The sequence below is a fragment of the Lytechinus pictus genome, chromosome 1, assembly GCF_037042905.1.
Source record: "Lytechinus pictus isolate F3 Inbred chromosome 1, Lp3.0, whole genome shotgun sequence".
NCBI lineage: Eukaryota > Metazoa > Echinodermata > Echinoidea > Temnopleuroida > Toxopneustidae > Lytechinus > Lytechinus pictus.
In genome coordinates, this window is record NC_087245.1 from 16853925 (window position 1) to 16869705 (window position 15781).

Genomic DNA, 15781 nt, shown 5'->3' on the forward strand with positions numbered 1-15781 from the left:
GCGCTCTGTGTACGGTCAATATGCGCCCAGTATACGCGCAGCGCGTTAGCAATATGTTATGTATTCGATGCAAGTTCGCTAGCCTTTCAGAAATTCTGACAGGAGTTGAGCGCACAACGACGCACTGGTCCTATTTTCCAATTTTAAATGCGTGGGTCGTGCGTCGGGCTATATGTGACCGGGCCTTTACGGATAACAAAAAGCTAAGAATAATTCAAAATAAAATTGTGAGATACATAAATGTTTTAGGACCAAGAGCACATGTCGGATGTAAAGAACTTGAAAATGCAGGATTACTTCATGTAGATCACAGATCACAACAATTAGTATTACACCACGTGCATAAAATATTCTATTCGGATACATTAGATCATTATATAGCAAATAATTTCACCCGTGTATCAAATATCCATAGGTACGGTACTCGAAATAGTAATTTTAATTTTGTATTACCAAAACGTGAAGGACATATAGGGAACACTTTTTATTATAATGGCATCCAATCTTGGAATGCTCTTCCCAATCAAGTAAAAGCAGTTAAAATATTTTCTCAATTTAAGAGTGCATTAAAGAAGCACCTAAAACTGGAAGCTACCCGAGAGCAATATGACCAGTAAAAATCAAACATTTTGTACAGGTGGTTTCTAGTATTGTAGATAATGTAGGGTATGTTGAAATATAATCTTGTTTCATATATTAGGAGGATTGTTGTTTGCTTCAGATGTTTGCATATTTTTTGACTGATGGATATGTATTTCATTATTATTGTTTTAAAACCATATTCCAGTACTTGTCGTAGTTTATACTTTTCGTTACAATATGTTAATGTTTTATACTAACTATAGGACCCCATTGGAAATAAGCCTTTCGGCTTTCATGGGCTATCCTGTCAAGGTATTCTTCAATTTTATTGTAATCTCCTGTGATATTCTTGACGACTAAAATCAATCAATCAATCAATCAAGTACGACAGTGCAGCAAGAAAGGATCAAACCTGTCCCTGTATAGAAAAGTGTAAATACTTATTCAACAAATAGATGAAAAACTGTCTAGAATTGGTGTACAGATCTTTTTTTTACTTAACAGGGAAAATGAACGAAACTTTTTTTTCAAAGCTCGCAATCGTTGATGTTCCATATTCCCAACAACTGTAGTTGGTTATACATTTTTTGATTGTATGATTACGCTGTTTTTGAAGATTCTAGACTCAGCAAATATACGCCTATACCTCTTTTTATAGCGACTGATCCATCATTGGTTGCTATTTTAATGTTACCTTGATTCGTTTCGATAATCTTTACATTTATGTATGTACGTGTATTGTAGATAGAATATATTATAGCAAACTGAAAGTGCATCTCAATGTTCTTTTGGGCGTTCAAATGAACTTTTGAAGAAAAAAAAACATTTTTTGTGCATTATAATTTCTGTTCGGCTGTTGGTTATCTTTTGTAGAGTTTACGACCAAGACCCTGATACATTTGAAGGATGTCTATGGGGACTGTTTCAGAAGAGGAAAGGTGGTCCAGATCAACCCTACAGAGAAGACAGTCAGTCTGGAAGATGGCATCAAGATCTCCTATGATTACCTGATCATAGCCACCGGAAGCAGTAATCCGTTCCCAGGAAAGATCACCGATGACACGTCCAACCAAGAATGCCATGATCTCTACAAAGATGCATTTGAGAAGGTACGCACCCCTTTCCCTATACCCACACCCCCCAAAACAAAAATTGAAACGGGGGGGAAAAAAAAGCAGGGGAAAAGGTGAATTTATTTGTATCCATGTGTCAATCAAAATTTGTCCTTAGAACAATGTGAATAATTATTCATTCACACCGATCGCTACCGTAGCAAGAATAACCACGGTTGGGAGATTCATATTTATAATAAACAAAAAGGGCTTGCCATATTCCAGTGCTTGCAATTACACACTGGTCATCTTTCTAAAGGGTAGGGCATAATGGATCAATAATACAATTAATACAAATGAGGGAACGGTTAAGCGACCGAAATAATTCCAAAGGGATTTCTCCCCGGATTTTTCTATTCAACTTTCCGTTAATTTCCGTTGTAAAAATGTGCAATAAAATTATAGATTTTTAAAGTAATCTGGACCATCCCCTCCCCGTTAGATACGGCCAGAAATCATTAAATGAATAATAATTCAAAAGTTGAGTGGGCAGTAACATATTTATTTCATATTCATTTGTGTATAGGTTAAAGCAGCTCAGAGGATCACCGTCATAGGTGGAGGAGCGAGTGGTGTGGAGCTCGCTGGTGAGATTGCTACTGACTTTCCCGAGAAAGATGTCACTTTGATCCACTCCAGAGATACCTTACTTGAAACAGCCGTGAGTCTGAAGCTTAGAAATATGGTGAAGAAGCAGCTTCTTGATCTGAAAGTCAATCTCGTCATGGGTAAGCGTTGAAGGTTTCTGTTTCATTTTTAGTTGGACGGTTGAAATTGCAATCATGATTAGTGTCTAGTGTCTCGTATACAGTGACTGCACAAAAGGGGGAGGAGCCCCCAGTTAGAATCGCCCCCCCCCCCCAAAAAAAAAAAAAAAAAAAAAAAAAAAAAAAAAACTGAAAACTGAAAAAAAAATATACAGTAAATGCTATCATAATCATCCTAATCAAGCTGTTAAGTGCTCCAAAACAGCATATTCACTCTTCAAATTTGATAATGTTCTCATCCAGTCACTGTTAGTTCCCAACAATATTAGTCACTAACAAATCTTTCCGGCCATTATATAAAAATCCAAATTTTGCTCGCGCTTCGCGCTCACAGTGACTGTTGATCTGTTCAATAGGATATCATGTGGCGTAACAATCCAGTGTTGTAGTAAAAAAGCACAAATTATTCTTCTCGTGATTCGATTTTCCATAATTTGTTTTTAGCGAGATACGCATTCTGCATGTTCGTAAGTTTAGAAAAAAGTGCTAAATTTTAAAAATTTTCAGCTCGCGCTCGCATCAATTGTTTTGTTAGATACACATTCTATTCATGATAACAAAGCTTAAATAACGTAAAGTTATCATCTCGGGATATATTTTTTTTAGCTCGCGCTTCGCGCTCGCATTATTTATTTGGTGAGATACAGTCTTTACGAGTCACTGCAAACATCCCTTAACAGGTTCGTTTTCTAGTCAGTATGACCTAAGAAAAAAGAATTAGCTCGCGCTTTGCGCTCGATTTTGTGAAATGCGTAGAAAAAATATGTGTCCACATTTGCCCCCTCCAAATGTTCTCTAAATATAAGGTTTAATCTGAGAAATTTGAATTCGCACCGGTCTCAGATGACCATCTCAGGTTTATCATTATTTGTTTGGTTGTTTTTACAAAGTTCGAAAGGGAATGGGAACCGTCATCGCGGACCACGCTGCTCGTTATTATGATACATACAGCTAGAACATACTCAGACCTTAAAAACTTACTTACCACATGGCCGTACACGGATTTCCTGGATACAGTACATGTAAAATTTCCGATGAAACTCAAAAGCGAGAAACCTAAACGACCGAACTAGTCATTTGGGCGCATTTGTATTTTCTTAAGTGAAATTGAAACATTTTGTGCACACTTTTAGTGAATTTTGTATTAAAAAAACCCTGTAAAAATATGTAAGTTTAAACATTCTGGATAGTAATTGCCCCTCCCCACTGCGTGTACGGCAATGACTTTCCTATTTATATTCTTAATGTATACTTATTTTTAAATAGGCGAGAAGGTATTAGACCTTGCTGAAATACCCACAGACCTATCAGGAGGATTTCGTGAAGTTAAGACTGATAAAGGAACGGTTGTACCTGCTGACCTTGTCTTCATCTGTATTGGGATGACTGTTAACAAGATGGCATACGCCGACAGTTTAGGTAATGTTAGAGCACTCAAGCCGGTGCGCGGGAATTGGAGACGATCGAGGATTGAAAAGGAAGAATAATACAATAATACTTAAATATATTATGTTAAAACGATTCAGTCGTGGTTAAATTTTAAGGAGGAAATAATTTTCACCAAAGACAATATTCATCCACTCTGTAACGTTTTTCATGTAACCCCACCCCCCCCCCATCCCCCGACCTCCATGCCACAGGCTTACGACGATAAGAGTCACTGGCGTAAAACCAAGCAGTGAAGCTATTGTCCAGGGGCGAACTATTGTTTCAACCCCTTGAATTATATGACGTCATTGATTTACGCCAATGAAAAGTGGATAAAAAGGCCCTTCGTCGAAATAATTGAATTTTGAAAATTTCATTTCTATTCCCAATTCAAGACGTGGTGACGATTTTATATCTCAATCACAGGCAGATCCAGGGGGGGCACAGTCGGCCGTGCCCCTTTTGAGAGGCACAATTAAAATTTGTAATGTAAAAATACCGTTAGAACAGAAGTGTGCCCCCCCCCCCTTTCGAAAGTGAAGACTTTTTTTTTTTGGGGGGGGGGGCTTGTCAAATTTTTCTTGGACGCAATCCCCTCTTAATTTTTGGCTGAAAACCTTTTTTTTTGCTTGTCAAATTTTTCCTCGGGAAAATGTGCCCCCCTTTTCGAAAAATGCTGGATCCGCCCCTGATCTCGATATAACATTGGTGAGGAGAATAAGAAAGGGAAATAATCAGGGTTTGAGAATCTTTTGTACCTTTACGACTGACAATTATTTTAACGATTACTGTTTTTGTTGGTTTGGTTCAAGCTTTCGGGTATGTTGGCCTAGAATTATCGGAGGCCAGTCCTATGACAATTTATTATGTACATGCCAAAGTTAAGTTGCATTACCATACAAAGGAAAGGCCCTGTAGATGTATATTTTTCTAACAAAGTTTGTATTTTTTGGTTCAAATTTCCAGCCAGTGCAATGGATGAACGAGGTGCGCTTCGCGTGAATCCGTACTTTCAAGTTGAAGGGTATGATGACATCTTTGCGATAGGAGACTGCTGTACAGCAAACCTCCAGAAGATGGCTAATAAAGCTAAGGCACATGGTGAATCAATTGCAAGAAATATACCAATGAATGCTGATGGCAAAGCAATGAAACCTTACAAATCACGTGAGTACCGATTTCATTATGTATCAGCACTTATGACTTTCCAAAAAATTGTCAATTTTTCTCGTTTTAGCATAGCATTCTTTTCCTTGCCTTTTGCTTTTCAAAGGATAATAGGAAAAGGGAATAGAGCTGAATTTATAGAGACAGAAAAATATATAGGTTTTATTTTATCTTTGTGAAAATAGAAATCTAATTTGAAAACTTATTCATCGTGCTTTACTCATTCAGTATTATGGTAAATGGTACCAATGGTAGATTGGTACCATTTACAATAATGACATAATAGGTAGATACCAATTGGTACCAATCATCATGATCATATCATTGCTCTGATTTATAAATATCGTACTGTTTTTTTTTTTAATAGAAAATAATGAATATTTTAGGAAGTTTCTCGTTCCATGACTTCGAAGCAAAGCAAGAAGCTAACAATTTTTCTGGGTTTGCAAACATGAAATCCGAGCAAACAATGAAACGAATTCATCAATGCAGATGCAATTTTTGGATTTTAATCAAAACGAAGAACCTTGCCGTTTGTAAATCGTTTCATATACCGTTCCCTTCTTGAAAGAACACAGTATCACACCCTGTGTTCACAGTGTGTCCACCAAGGGCACTGTGTGACGAATGTGATTCAAAGCTAAAGCTAAAGTGAAAAAGATTTCACACTGTGAAAGGTTGGGGCTGAAGCCCCCAGCCCCCCCCCCCCTCTTCCGCGGCCCCTTGAGTTATTCCAAAATATTTCGTTTTTAAATTGATGTACTGTATATTGATGGCTCTATCCTTTATCCCTCCGTTCCATCTATATTTTTCTCCTATTTTCATCAATAGCCGGTGTCATATACGCTGTCTCTGTTGGTCGCAATAAGGGAGCAATCCAACTCGGCAACACTGTCATCGGCTCTTGGTTTGTCAAGCGAATGAAAGGCAAGGATATGTTTGCGAGTAGGCTATGGAATGAGGTTGGATTAACTGTTCCCAAATTATAAATTTATATATAATTTAAGTGTATATCAGTGTAAAATATTATATAATGCACTATGTATATATACGGTTTGATTTAGTGTCTTTTGGAAGATACAGGCAAAATATTCTGCAAAAACTGAAGTTTCCCTTCCATCGGTTTTATTCACTTTGCAGTTGATCATGACTCTACCGCAGATATTCAATTGGCATTTTCCATGAAAGTATCGTTAGAATTAATCACGGAGGGATGTGGAATCATCCTCACATTTCAATAAAAGTAGACAATAGTTTGTTTAGAGCCATTAAAAACAGCATCCCTTTGATCATGTCGATAGCATAGTTGAGGCCCGAACTACTTCGATGATGATAGCATCATGTTGGCGTAATCGTTTGTGAACGTGCATCTTCATTATAAGAAAGCAATAATTTATAGTTTAATTATCAATCACTTCAAAAAGCCATAATATTTTGTGAAAACAATGACAAGGCACGGTAGATATACAGAAGTGACAGTAAAGTGATCTACCAGATAGAAATAGAAGTGTTTTATTCTTATTTCGTAATTAACAGTTCCAAACGAATTACTATAATTATACAAAGCTCAAATTAGTTTAAATATGATGTACGTCATGCATAAGTTTTGCTTATACACTGTATTACTTAGTCTACAATTTATTACTGAAATATTATATTTAACGATCAAAATGATTGAACATTTCATTATTTTGATCCCTTATGGTAAGAAATTATATTATAAGTATTGTGTTACATAGCACAGCTGGCACATTCATATATATAAAAAATATATATTTATTTGCCAGAGAGTGGAGGAAATATTGAAAGACATTTAATTTTTGTATGTTCTATTGTATTTTATTCTTACATCTGCATTATCGTCTAGGCCTATGAGGCATTTTATTGGTGTTGTGTTTGAATATTGCTCCTCGTGGGCGGTAGTTTGTAAAACATTAAGCTTTTCAAGAGTTTCATACAGGGTAGCTATTGTCAAGACCTTAGATTATTCCAAAGAAATATTTATAAGTTGCCGAGATTCAAAAGGTGAATTTATTGAACTATTTTCAGGAGCTAACATAATGATAACATAACAGCAAGAAAGCAGAGTTTCCCGTACAATATTCTATGGATACTGTAAGTTCCATCATGGCCCATCATATTTAAAAAGGTATATTATTTTGTGGTGTCCAGTTTGTGAATGTGGTTGTTCCTGAGATCATGTTCTATTTTGTTAATTGACTTTGTTACGTGTTTCTTTTCTAATTTAGTGAAAAATAAATGTGATCCGGGTAAGAGAATGCGATTTTTATTTCACATTACCTTATATTCTAGACTTTATTTTCAAAACGGATTTTAAATGACTTCTTATTTATTGTGTATTCTTTTGTTCCCAATATACCCCTTTTGGGAAAAAAAAAGTATGAATTATTACTCAAGAAGCAATGACATCCTTGACCTGTTAATTGACTGTATATTCCAACCTGTCTCACAAGCAGGATGACTTTAACATGATTATTGTTTTTTTAGTAACCACAATCCAGGTTACCACGACCATGCAGACTTGTGGTAAAGTAGAAGATATTAAATACGATCAAGCACTTGTTGCTGAAAATGAAACGGTTTAAAGTAACCTTCGACTGGAAGATCAAAGCAGCATGGCCATATACACGGGCAACACAGGCCAAGCTGTTTTGAATGTATAAATACTTAGGACATTACAGGGTATAGGACCTATTAGTCAAACCTAATGGTTTTGTTTGAAAAAAAAATCCATCAATAAATGGCAAACAAGTTGAAGTGAAATGGTCAGTGCTTAATCAGTGATTATTTACAAAGTGTTTTGTTTTCAAGGGAGACGCGAAAATAATTGCGAATCGAAAGGCGAGAATGCCGAAATAATGGCAAAGTTCAAATTTCTAGCGGCAATCGCGTCCTAAGTACACAACGTTTGTGCAGTTCGTGCGTGTGAAGCATTGATAAACTACAGACTGGCATCATACAAGAACAGGTGACCAAAAAGAGAATGTGAATTTTCAGTGAAATAAAATATATCTATAATTATATTCTTATTCTATTCGCAAGTCCTGTCCAGTCAATGGTACGATCGCATCAACTTCGGGACTCTTGAAAAACTTTCTTAATATCGCTAGGAATTTAAGAATTAATTCCAACTGGTGGCATTGAATTTGAACTTGATCGAAGCTCACCAACACACAAACCGCGCACACTTAAAATGGTGGGCAACATACTGTCCACTGTGTTGGGTAATGTATGTTGGTAAAAACTATATATATTCTGGGCAATTATTATCCAATTGAGCAAGTTTATTACCCAATTATTAGTTTTTATTACCCAATTTGGACAGATTTTATCCAATACTTGTGTGGACAGTATGTTGCCCAGTGATGGTTACAAAATTTGGCCTTTTTTGTCCAACCTTTTTAAGAGTGTGAAGGTGACTAACATTGAATTGACCAAATTCATGACCTAATTTTGAATAAAATTTTCAATCCCTTCTGAAATTTCCGATATTTAAATGTATAAATGAAGGGATTCACGCACATATTGAGAAAGGCAATATAGACGGTAAATGAAAACAACTCGCCATTGAAGTCCAAAGCCCCGCCCAAGTTGAAATACAAGTAAGTGACTTGATTTGGTGCCCAGCAGACAGCGTATGTCACGCAGACGATAAAAAACGTTTTAATGACGTTTTTACGCGCCTTTTCTCGATAGTTTGGTGCAACTGGCTGATCACCGGCGTTGTTTCCGTTGTTGACAGTGCTTTCTGCAGTGGCCGATGGCATAGTCGTCGAGTGGTTGATGTCCGCGATTCGTAGACGAAGTGACTTTCCGATATTGATGTACACAAATGCCATAACAGCTATCGGTAAGAGGAATTCAACGGTGAATGTCAGGCAACCGGTAAACTTCTGGACGACGGTGCTGGCGTAGTGAATATTGCATTGACCGTCATCATATCGGTTGGCCGCAGCCCAGTGACCTTCGTAACCGAAGCCTATGATCCAAGGAGAAACAGCCACGACAGCGGCAAGACGGTAGCTGAATTTGCTACGGTAGACAACGGGGTGGATGACAGCCAAATAGCGCTCAATCGACATCATCACAAGATTATAGGTGGATGAGATGATTGTACCCCAGAACAAATAGCCAGAATTCCAGATGGAACAGACGAACCTCCCAGACCATTCACGATTTGGCAAAGGTAGTGGTGGAGCGATGTAATTCGCAAAGAGGAAAAGCGAAGCAATCATGTCCAGGATGGATTGGTTAACGATGAAGAGGTTGGTAATGTTGCGAAGTTCTTTCACCGAGATCAACACGATGAGAACCAAAGAATTCCCTACTACTCCAACAGACCCTAAAAAAGAGTACACCACGGTCGATACGATCTTCAAAGTGCTCGTCCCCGCGATCGTAGAATTCATTGCCGCATCCATGATGCATTCATCTGATCCAAATCACGCCCGTTATGGATTCGCAGTATTAGCTGATCGATGTATTACTTTTAAAAAATTATCTTCAGATCAGCTTACTGACGAGTGGCTTCGTAATCTGTATATATATAGGGAGATATTTGGCTCCTATATTCCCGATTTGAGATTGATATCAACACAAACCCCCAACAAGATTGTCAAAAAAGTAAACTGTGAATTCGGTTTTCTTGGAGTTGTAGAATAGCAAGCAAATCGAATTTTGTTAAATTATAAATAGAACGAGGAAAGTGGAAGAAAGTCGGAGGTTGTCTTTTTACCACGCTTTTATCAATACCTCTCACTGTAGGTAGTCAATAGATTTCATATCAATAGAACTATCAATGCGAATGCAGAGCTTAAAGATTTGGTATGAACATTATCTTTCATTGGGAGACTTTCTCCCAAATAAAGTAACCCTTTATTTTCTCACGTCATTGTCCCCATTCGATACTCCGATCGTCTCTCCAGTCAATACTCCTTTATTATTTTGTATTTTTTAAACGAGAGCCTCCATTTCCCCCTACCATCAGTCGACTTACGAATTGCGTATATCCGTCAGAAAACCAGTTAAATTGATATTTGATATGAAATTTACCATGAGAAGCCTTGATAGACGTCGAGCTCAATTCAACATCCTTCGTTCAACATTAAGAACACATTTCGTGTTCGACTGTAACTGGTGGATGATTCACTCATAATTAAATTGAAGGGCCTTGTGTTGATCTATATAAAAAACAACTATTATCATATGTAGTGCCCTTGTCCCCGCCCCCTACTTCATCATCACACTACGAAAGATGTTCTATATACTTTGAAGGAACTACTAAATGCAATTTATGAAGGTACATGAAGAGTAAAAATATCAACCTATTGATTTCCCCTCGCCTACTAAATACATTACCACTATGTAATTGCAATTGGTAATTTCGATCATTCGATTTTCTAAATTGAGCTCGAAATAATTATTTCTTTCTAATATACAGTGCGTATCAAAAAAAAGTTTACACTTTGTAAAATTATTCATTTGTAATATCCTGAAGATTTTTCCACATTTTAACACTGGTACAGATCCATTTAAGCAAATGGCGATATAACTGGTGAAAAATATTTCCACTTGAGTAAGCACAACTTACTTTTGAAAAGTTAGTGAAAAATGATTTGCGCAGAACTTTGAAATAGTTATGCGAATAAAGGAAGACCTTAATCATGAAGAACACATGGAATTTAGATAGTAAAATTGATTTGAAGATATCTGTTACCTTTTTAAACTTTTTTCCTTGCCCAAAACACTTCGAAGAGTGGATTGTGCCCCACCATACCCCCAGGCTCCTAGGCCATCGTGACGATATTTGCGTTACACTGAACTGTGATTTACATGACATGGCTTAGGCTTGATTTTCATTTTGTTAATCATTGTCAAGCTTGGGAAAAGTGTGGAGAAACAAGTATTAAATGAAAAATGAAATGTAAACCCTCTTTAAATGATAAAAACTTAGTGAAAAATGGAGATGTCTGATATAAACTTTTGAAAGTAAAAAAGGGGCCTAAGCTTTCGATCCTAGCGGAATCTTCGTCGGAGGCAAAATGACAAACATATAAAGTGGAACAACCATAATATAGACCACAAACAAGCTACAGCAACACTAGAAACAATGAGACAAAAGGGGCATTAGTGAGTAGAGAAGACCAATCAGGTTAGTGAAGGGGATGAAAGAAAAGGAGTAGGCAGACACAAAGGGAAGTGTAAGTAAGGCCAAGAGGCCTATGTATATGTATCTAAAAGTGATAATATGTATATAAATATATCCAAAAAAGAAATGTATATGAAAAAATATAAATAAATACACATATGGTGTAACTGATATTGTAATCCGCTAGTTGTGACGGAAAAAAAAACCATAAGACTATACAGTAGGAAAAAAATAAAATAAAAATAAATAAATAAACTTTTGTTTAGGTTCAGTTATGTCCTCAGATCCAGCTGGCACAAAAATGGTAAAGGTTGTGCTTACTAAGTGTTGAAATTTGGGTGGCAAAATTGTTACAAAATGCTTGAATGTATCCGTTTTATTTTAATCGACTAAAAGTGCAAGGGAAATGAATGAGAAATGTCTCGCAGGGTAAGTTTGATTTCGCAATTTCCCCTTGACACAGCGTGAAAACGAGCATTTCTGCGCAAACAGATTTCTGCGAGCTTTAATACAAAAATGGACAGTGCTCACTCAAGTGTAACATTCTGTCAAAACTTTAACTTTTATTGGATAGCTAAGACCCAAATCCAAGAATATATGTGAAAAAATTACCCACATGTATATAGTTTTAATTCCCATGGCTTTTTCAAAGTGTAAACTTTTTTTGATACGCACTGTACAGGGGCCGCGGAACGGTTTTCAAAGTGTGAGGGGGGGGGGCTAAGCCAAAAGTGGGGGGGGGGGTTGACCATGCAAAAAATCACAATCATAATATGGTCATTTTTCAGTTTTTTGTAAACTGTTTTTGAAAAACAGTGGGGGCTGAAGCCTCCCCCCCCCCCCGGCTTCAGCGGCCCCTGATATAGGCAAGAGTTATGGGGCGTTCTTACAAAACAGCGGTCAATATTGAAAAACAAGATATTGCAAGATATTCTTTATATCCAATATTTCAAATATTCATTCCATTTTCTTTTTATGTTGCTTGTTTCATTAAAGAATAAAGTCGAAAGGAACGTTTAAAAATGTAACGAAAATATTGCTCTGAGCGTATTTCACCAACTTTGATTATTTTCATTTAAGTTTCATTTTCTTTACTTTCCCACCAACAAACACTGACGCAAACTGACTGATAACAAGTCATGTAAAACAAACGTAATATCTTTGATTGGTCTGAGTTTGGTTGTAAAATTGAGGGACTTCGTAAGCAATTTCGTTATAACATAAATATAAGATAACAAAAGTTTTAACATAAATTTGAACTGGCGACATAATTTCTTTTAAATCATATTGAAATTTTAGGGAAGAGAAAATTTATGCATATTAGGCAAATGATTTTGACAAGTAATAAAAGATTTATCGCTGCCGTAAAAAAGTGCTTGATTGTCGCTAATTTTGATTTTATTACAAAGAAAAAAGATTCTCGGCAAGAGTGCATGGGGAAAAAAAATCCGCCTTCATTCTAAAAGGGGGTGGCGAAGAGGAAAGACGCTAATGGCTCTACTAATCGTAGGTTACTAACTGTACCACTTTGAACCAAGGGGGCACACATGCTTCCCCACGATCCATTAAAGGTAATAATCAAGAGAAGGGGGTGGTCTGGTATATACCGCAACCCTATTCCTTATTGTATACCCTACAGTTATCAATTCACTTAAAAATAGATATCCACGCTGGCTGCGTCACGTGGGGGCATGGACCGACGTCTGTCCTTCAGATTTCGCCAAGAAAAAAATAGGGAAAAAAGAGGAAGGTGAAGTAAAAGGAATTAAGGGGGACGAAATGGAAGAAAAAAGACAAGAGTATCAAAGAGGTCATGGCATGTCATGACACACGCTATATAGGGGAAGGGGGCATTTAGGCTGCGGTCCCGCCACCACTATCTGGTGCCGCCCCTGAATTTCCCACTTTTGATTAATTGTGACATGGAGGTCATCATATTCGTCATCATGCAAGTCGATTTTACGTTTGATTTATTTGATAAATTTACCCAATCATTATTTGTAAAGTCATTTTTTTTTTCACTGAGGACCTAATGTAAAAGAATCAAATGTGAAAACTGTAATCCACCAATCTAAATTAGCCAGGGCTTATTCATGTATGAAAATCGTAACAATTTGCACTGGCGTTTTTATATTCCCGACCTTTCGTTGGAGAACGCGAACGCTTATTTGCGACGGTAGTTGATTTTGGAAGAGACTTTTGGGCCCGTCGTCATGGTCGTAAAACTCTGTCCTGCAATGCAAATTGTGTGACATGAGATTTTTTTTCGTTTCGCATCTGGAACGGAAACATTCAATCTGCGTTTCGTGTGCAAAATTCTGGTTGCTACTATGGTAACAGCGATATTATCCGATTTAGGACGACTTTCCAAAGCCACATTTGGTTCCTCCCAGAGCTCGAGAGGCGTTTCCGTTTTACACCCTGGCGAAGGCATTTTCCGCAAAAATAGCCACAAAGCGACTAGTGAAGAGTCTACACACGTCGCTGGTTGCAGCGTGCGACACACCACCGCATGCAATCAGATCCAGAGCACAGAGTTCCTCGGCATTTCATGTACAGAGAGCAGTCATATGAGTGAAATCCGAACATGCTTTTGCAGTTACGTTTTTTTTAATGAAAGTTAATGACAGACAAAATCAAAATAAACAGATACCTATAATAGAAAGACAAATTGAAGTTTGATGGATTGATACACATAGATGCCGAAAGATAGATATATAGAAGACTGATAAATAGATAGAGACATAGATAGATAGATAGATAGATAGATAGATAGAAATAGAGAGTGAGAGAAAGACATGCAGAGAGATGGATGAATATAGATAGATGGGGGAGAGAACTTGAGAGAGGGGGAGAGAGATGTTATAGATAGATAGATAGATGTATGGACGGATAAAGAGAGATAGAGAAAGAGAGAAAAAAGACAGATGGATAGATAGATAGAGAGAGGGGGAGAGAGAGAGCATTAGAGAGATAGATAGATGTTATATAGATAGGTAAAGAATGAGAGAGACATAGAAGATAGACAAATTAAAAGATAGATAGATAGATAGATAATGTAGTTACATAAATAGAGAGAAATGCAGACAGACAGATAGATAGATAGATAGATAGATAGAGGGGGAGAGAGAGAGATGAATTTGAGAGATAGGTAGATGTTAGATAGATAGATAGATAAAGAGGGAGAGAGACAGAGAAGATTAACAGATAGATAGATACTGTAGTTACATAGATAAATAGAAGATAGATAGATAGATGGGGAGAGAACTTGAGAGATGGAGAGATGTTAAAGATAGATAGATATATATATGGACGGAAAAAGAGAAAGAGATAAAAAAAAAAGACAGACAGATGGATAGATAGATAGATAGAGGGGGAGAGAGGAGATAGATAGATAGATAGATATAAGATAAAGAATGAGAGAGACAGAGAAGATAGACAAATTAACACATAGATAGATATTGTAGTTACATAGATAGATAGATAGATAGATAGAGGGAGAGAGAGAGAGATAGATAGAAAATTTGAGAGATAGATAGATAAAGAATGAGAGAGACAGAGAAAAAAAGACAGACAGATTGATAGATAGATAGATATATAGATACTGTAGTTACATAGATAGATAAATAGATAGAAGATAGATAGATGGGGGAGAGAACTTGAGAGATGGAGAGATATGTTATAGATAGATAGATATATGGACGGAAAAAAGAGAAAGAGAGGAGAGAACAAAAGACAGACAGATGGATAGATAGATAGATAGAGGGAGATATCTAGAGAATTTGAGAGATAGATGTTCTGCGGATATCTTCGGTGCGGACTTTTGGATCGCGCGCCCAGCTGATTATGTAAACAAACGTAGACGTAGACTCTTCACTAGTCGCTTTGTGGCTATTTTTGCGGAAAATGCCTTCGCCAGGGTGTAAAACGGAAACGCGCGCCCGGGGGCCCACTTCCATTGAAGAGTGGATACCAGGCGCGACCACGCGTAAAAAGGGAAAGAGTGGGCAAGTACGTTACGTATAGGCCTATGTAACGTTATAAGGGTGTCAAAAACGATGTTTAAAATACTGAAAAGGAGGATATGTTTTCAATACTTGTAGGGTTTCACAAGCTAAATACTTGTTAAGAGATGCATTTTCATAATCTGGAAAAGCCTTGCTTCCCTTGTTTAGGGCGCTTTTCGAAACCGCATGGTCGTGCCTGGTATCCACACATCAATGGAAGTGGTCCCCTCGGGAATTCGAATCTAATCCCCCATTTATGGGGAAAGTAAAACATAATGCCCATTACATTGTGTGCTAGAGGCATATCGTTTGTGTAGGAGTAAACAAAAGAAATTTCGGCTGGTACGTGTTCAGACCAAGGTAACTCCTTGTTCAGACGTATACATGCTGTGTACATAATCAACGCATGCGAAATGGTTTCTGCTGGAGAGGTGATGTGACCCATTGAATCAATTGCCAGAGATCCACCAATAATCCACATTAAATGCAATATCGATTCGATGGACTGTAATGATCTATATCTAAGCCTTAATTCAGAAACTTTTTCCT

The 15781-nt window shown here is 37.1% G+C and overlaps 2 protein-coding genes across 2 annotated transcripts; one reads left to right on the forward strand and one right to left on the reverse strand.

Moving 5' to 3' along the window:
* Nucleotides 1-606: 606 nt before the first annotated feature.
* LOC129264392 (ferroptosis suppressor protein 1-like) lies at nt 607-7840 on the forward strand. The gene is made up of 6 exons (XM_064098390.1): nt 607-613; nt 1456-1691; nt 2221-2422; nt 3728-3880; nt 4856-5056; nt 5888-7840. The coding sequence occupies exons 1-6, from the start codon at nt 607-609 to the stop codon at nt 6043-6045; spliced, it is 957 nt and encodes a 318-aa protein (XP_063954460.1). The 3' UTR covers nt 6046-7840.
* LOC129263958 (histamine H4 receptor-like) lies at nt 6346-9498 on the reverse strand. The gene is made up of 2 exons (XM_054901876.2): nt 8761-9498; nt 6346-6426 (listed from the first exon to the last, which is right to left on the reverse strand). Exons 1-2 carry the CDS (start codon nt 9496-9498, stop codon nt 6346-6348), a joined length of 819 nt encoding a protein of 272 aa, XP_054757851.2.
* Nucleotides 9499-15781: the final 6283 nt, after the last annotated feature.

Coding starts and splice junctions, on each gene's coding strand:
- LOC129264392 (XM_064098390.1), top strand. Junction 2,423..3,727: donor GAAAGTCAATCTCGTCATGG/GTAAGCGTTGAA, acceptor ATTTTTAAATAG/GCGAGAAGGTATTAGACCTT. Junction 5,057..5,887: donor AATGAAACCTTACAAATCAC/GTGAGTACCGAT, acceptor TTTCATCAATAG/CCGGTGTCATATACGCTGTC.
- LOC129263958 (XM_054901876.2), bottom strand. CDS start 9,498: ATGGATGCGGCAATGAATTCTACGATCGCGGGGACGAGCACTTTGAAG. Junction 6,427..8,760: donor CACCAAACTATCGAGAAAAG/GCGCGTAAAAAC, acceptor CTTATAATGAAG/ATGCACGTTCACAAACGATT.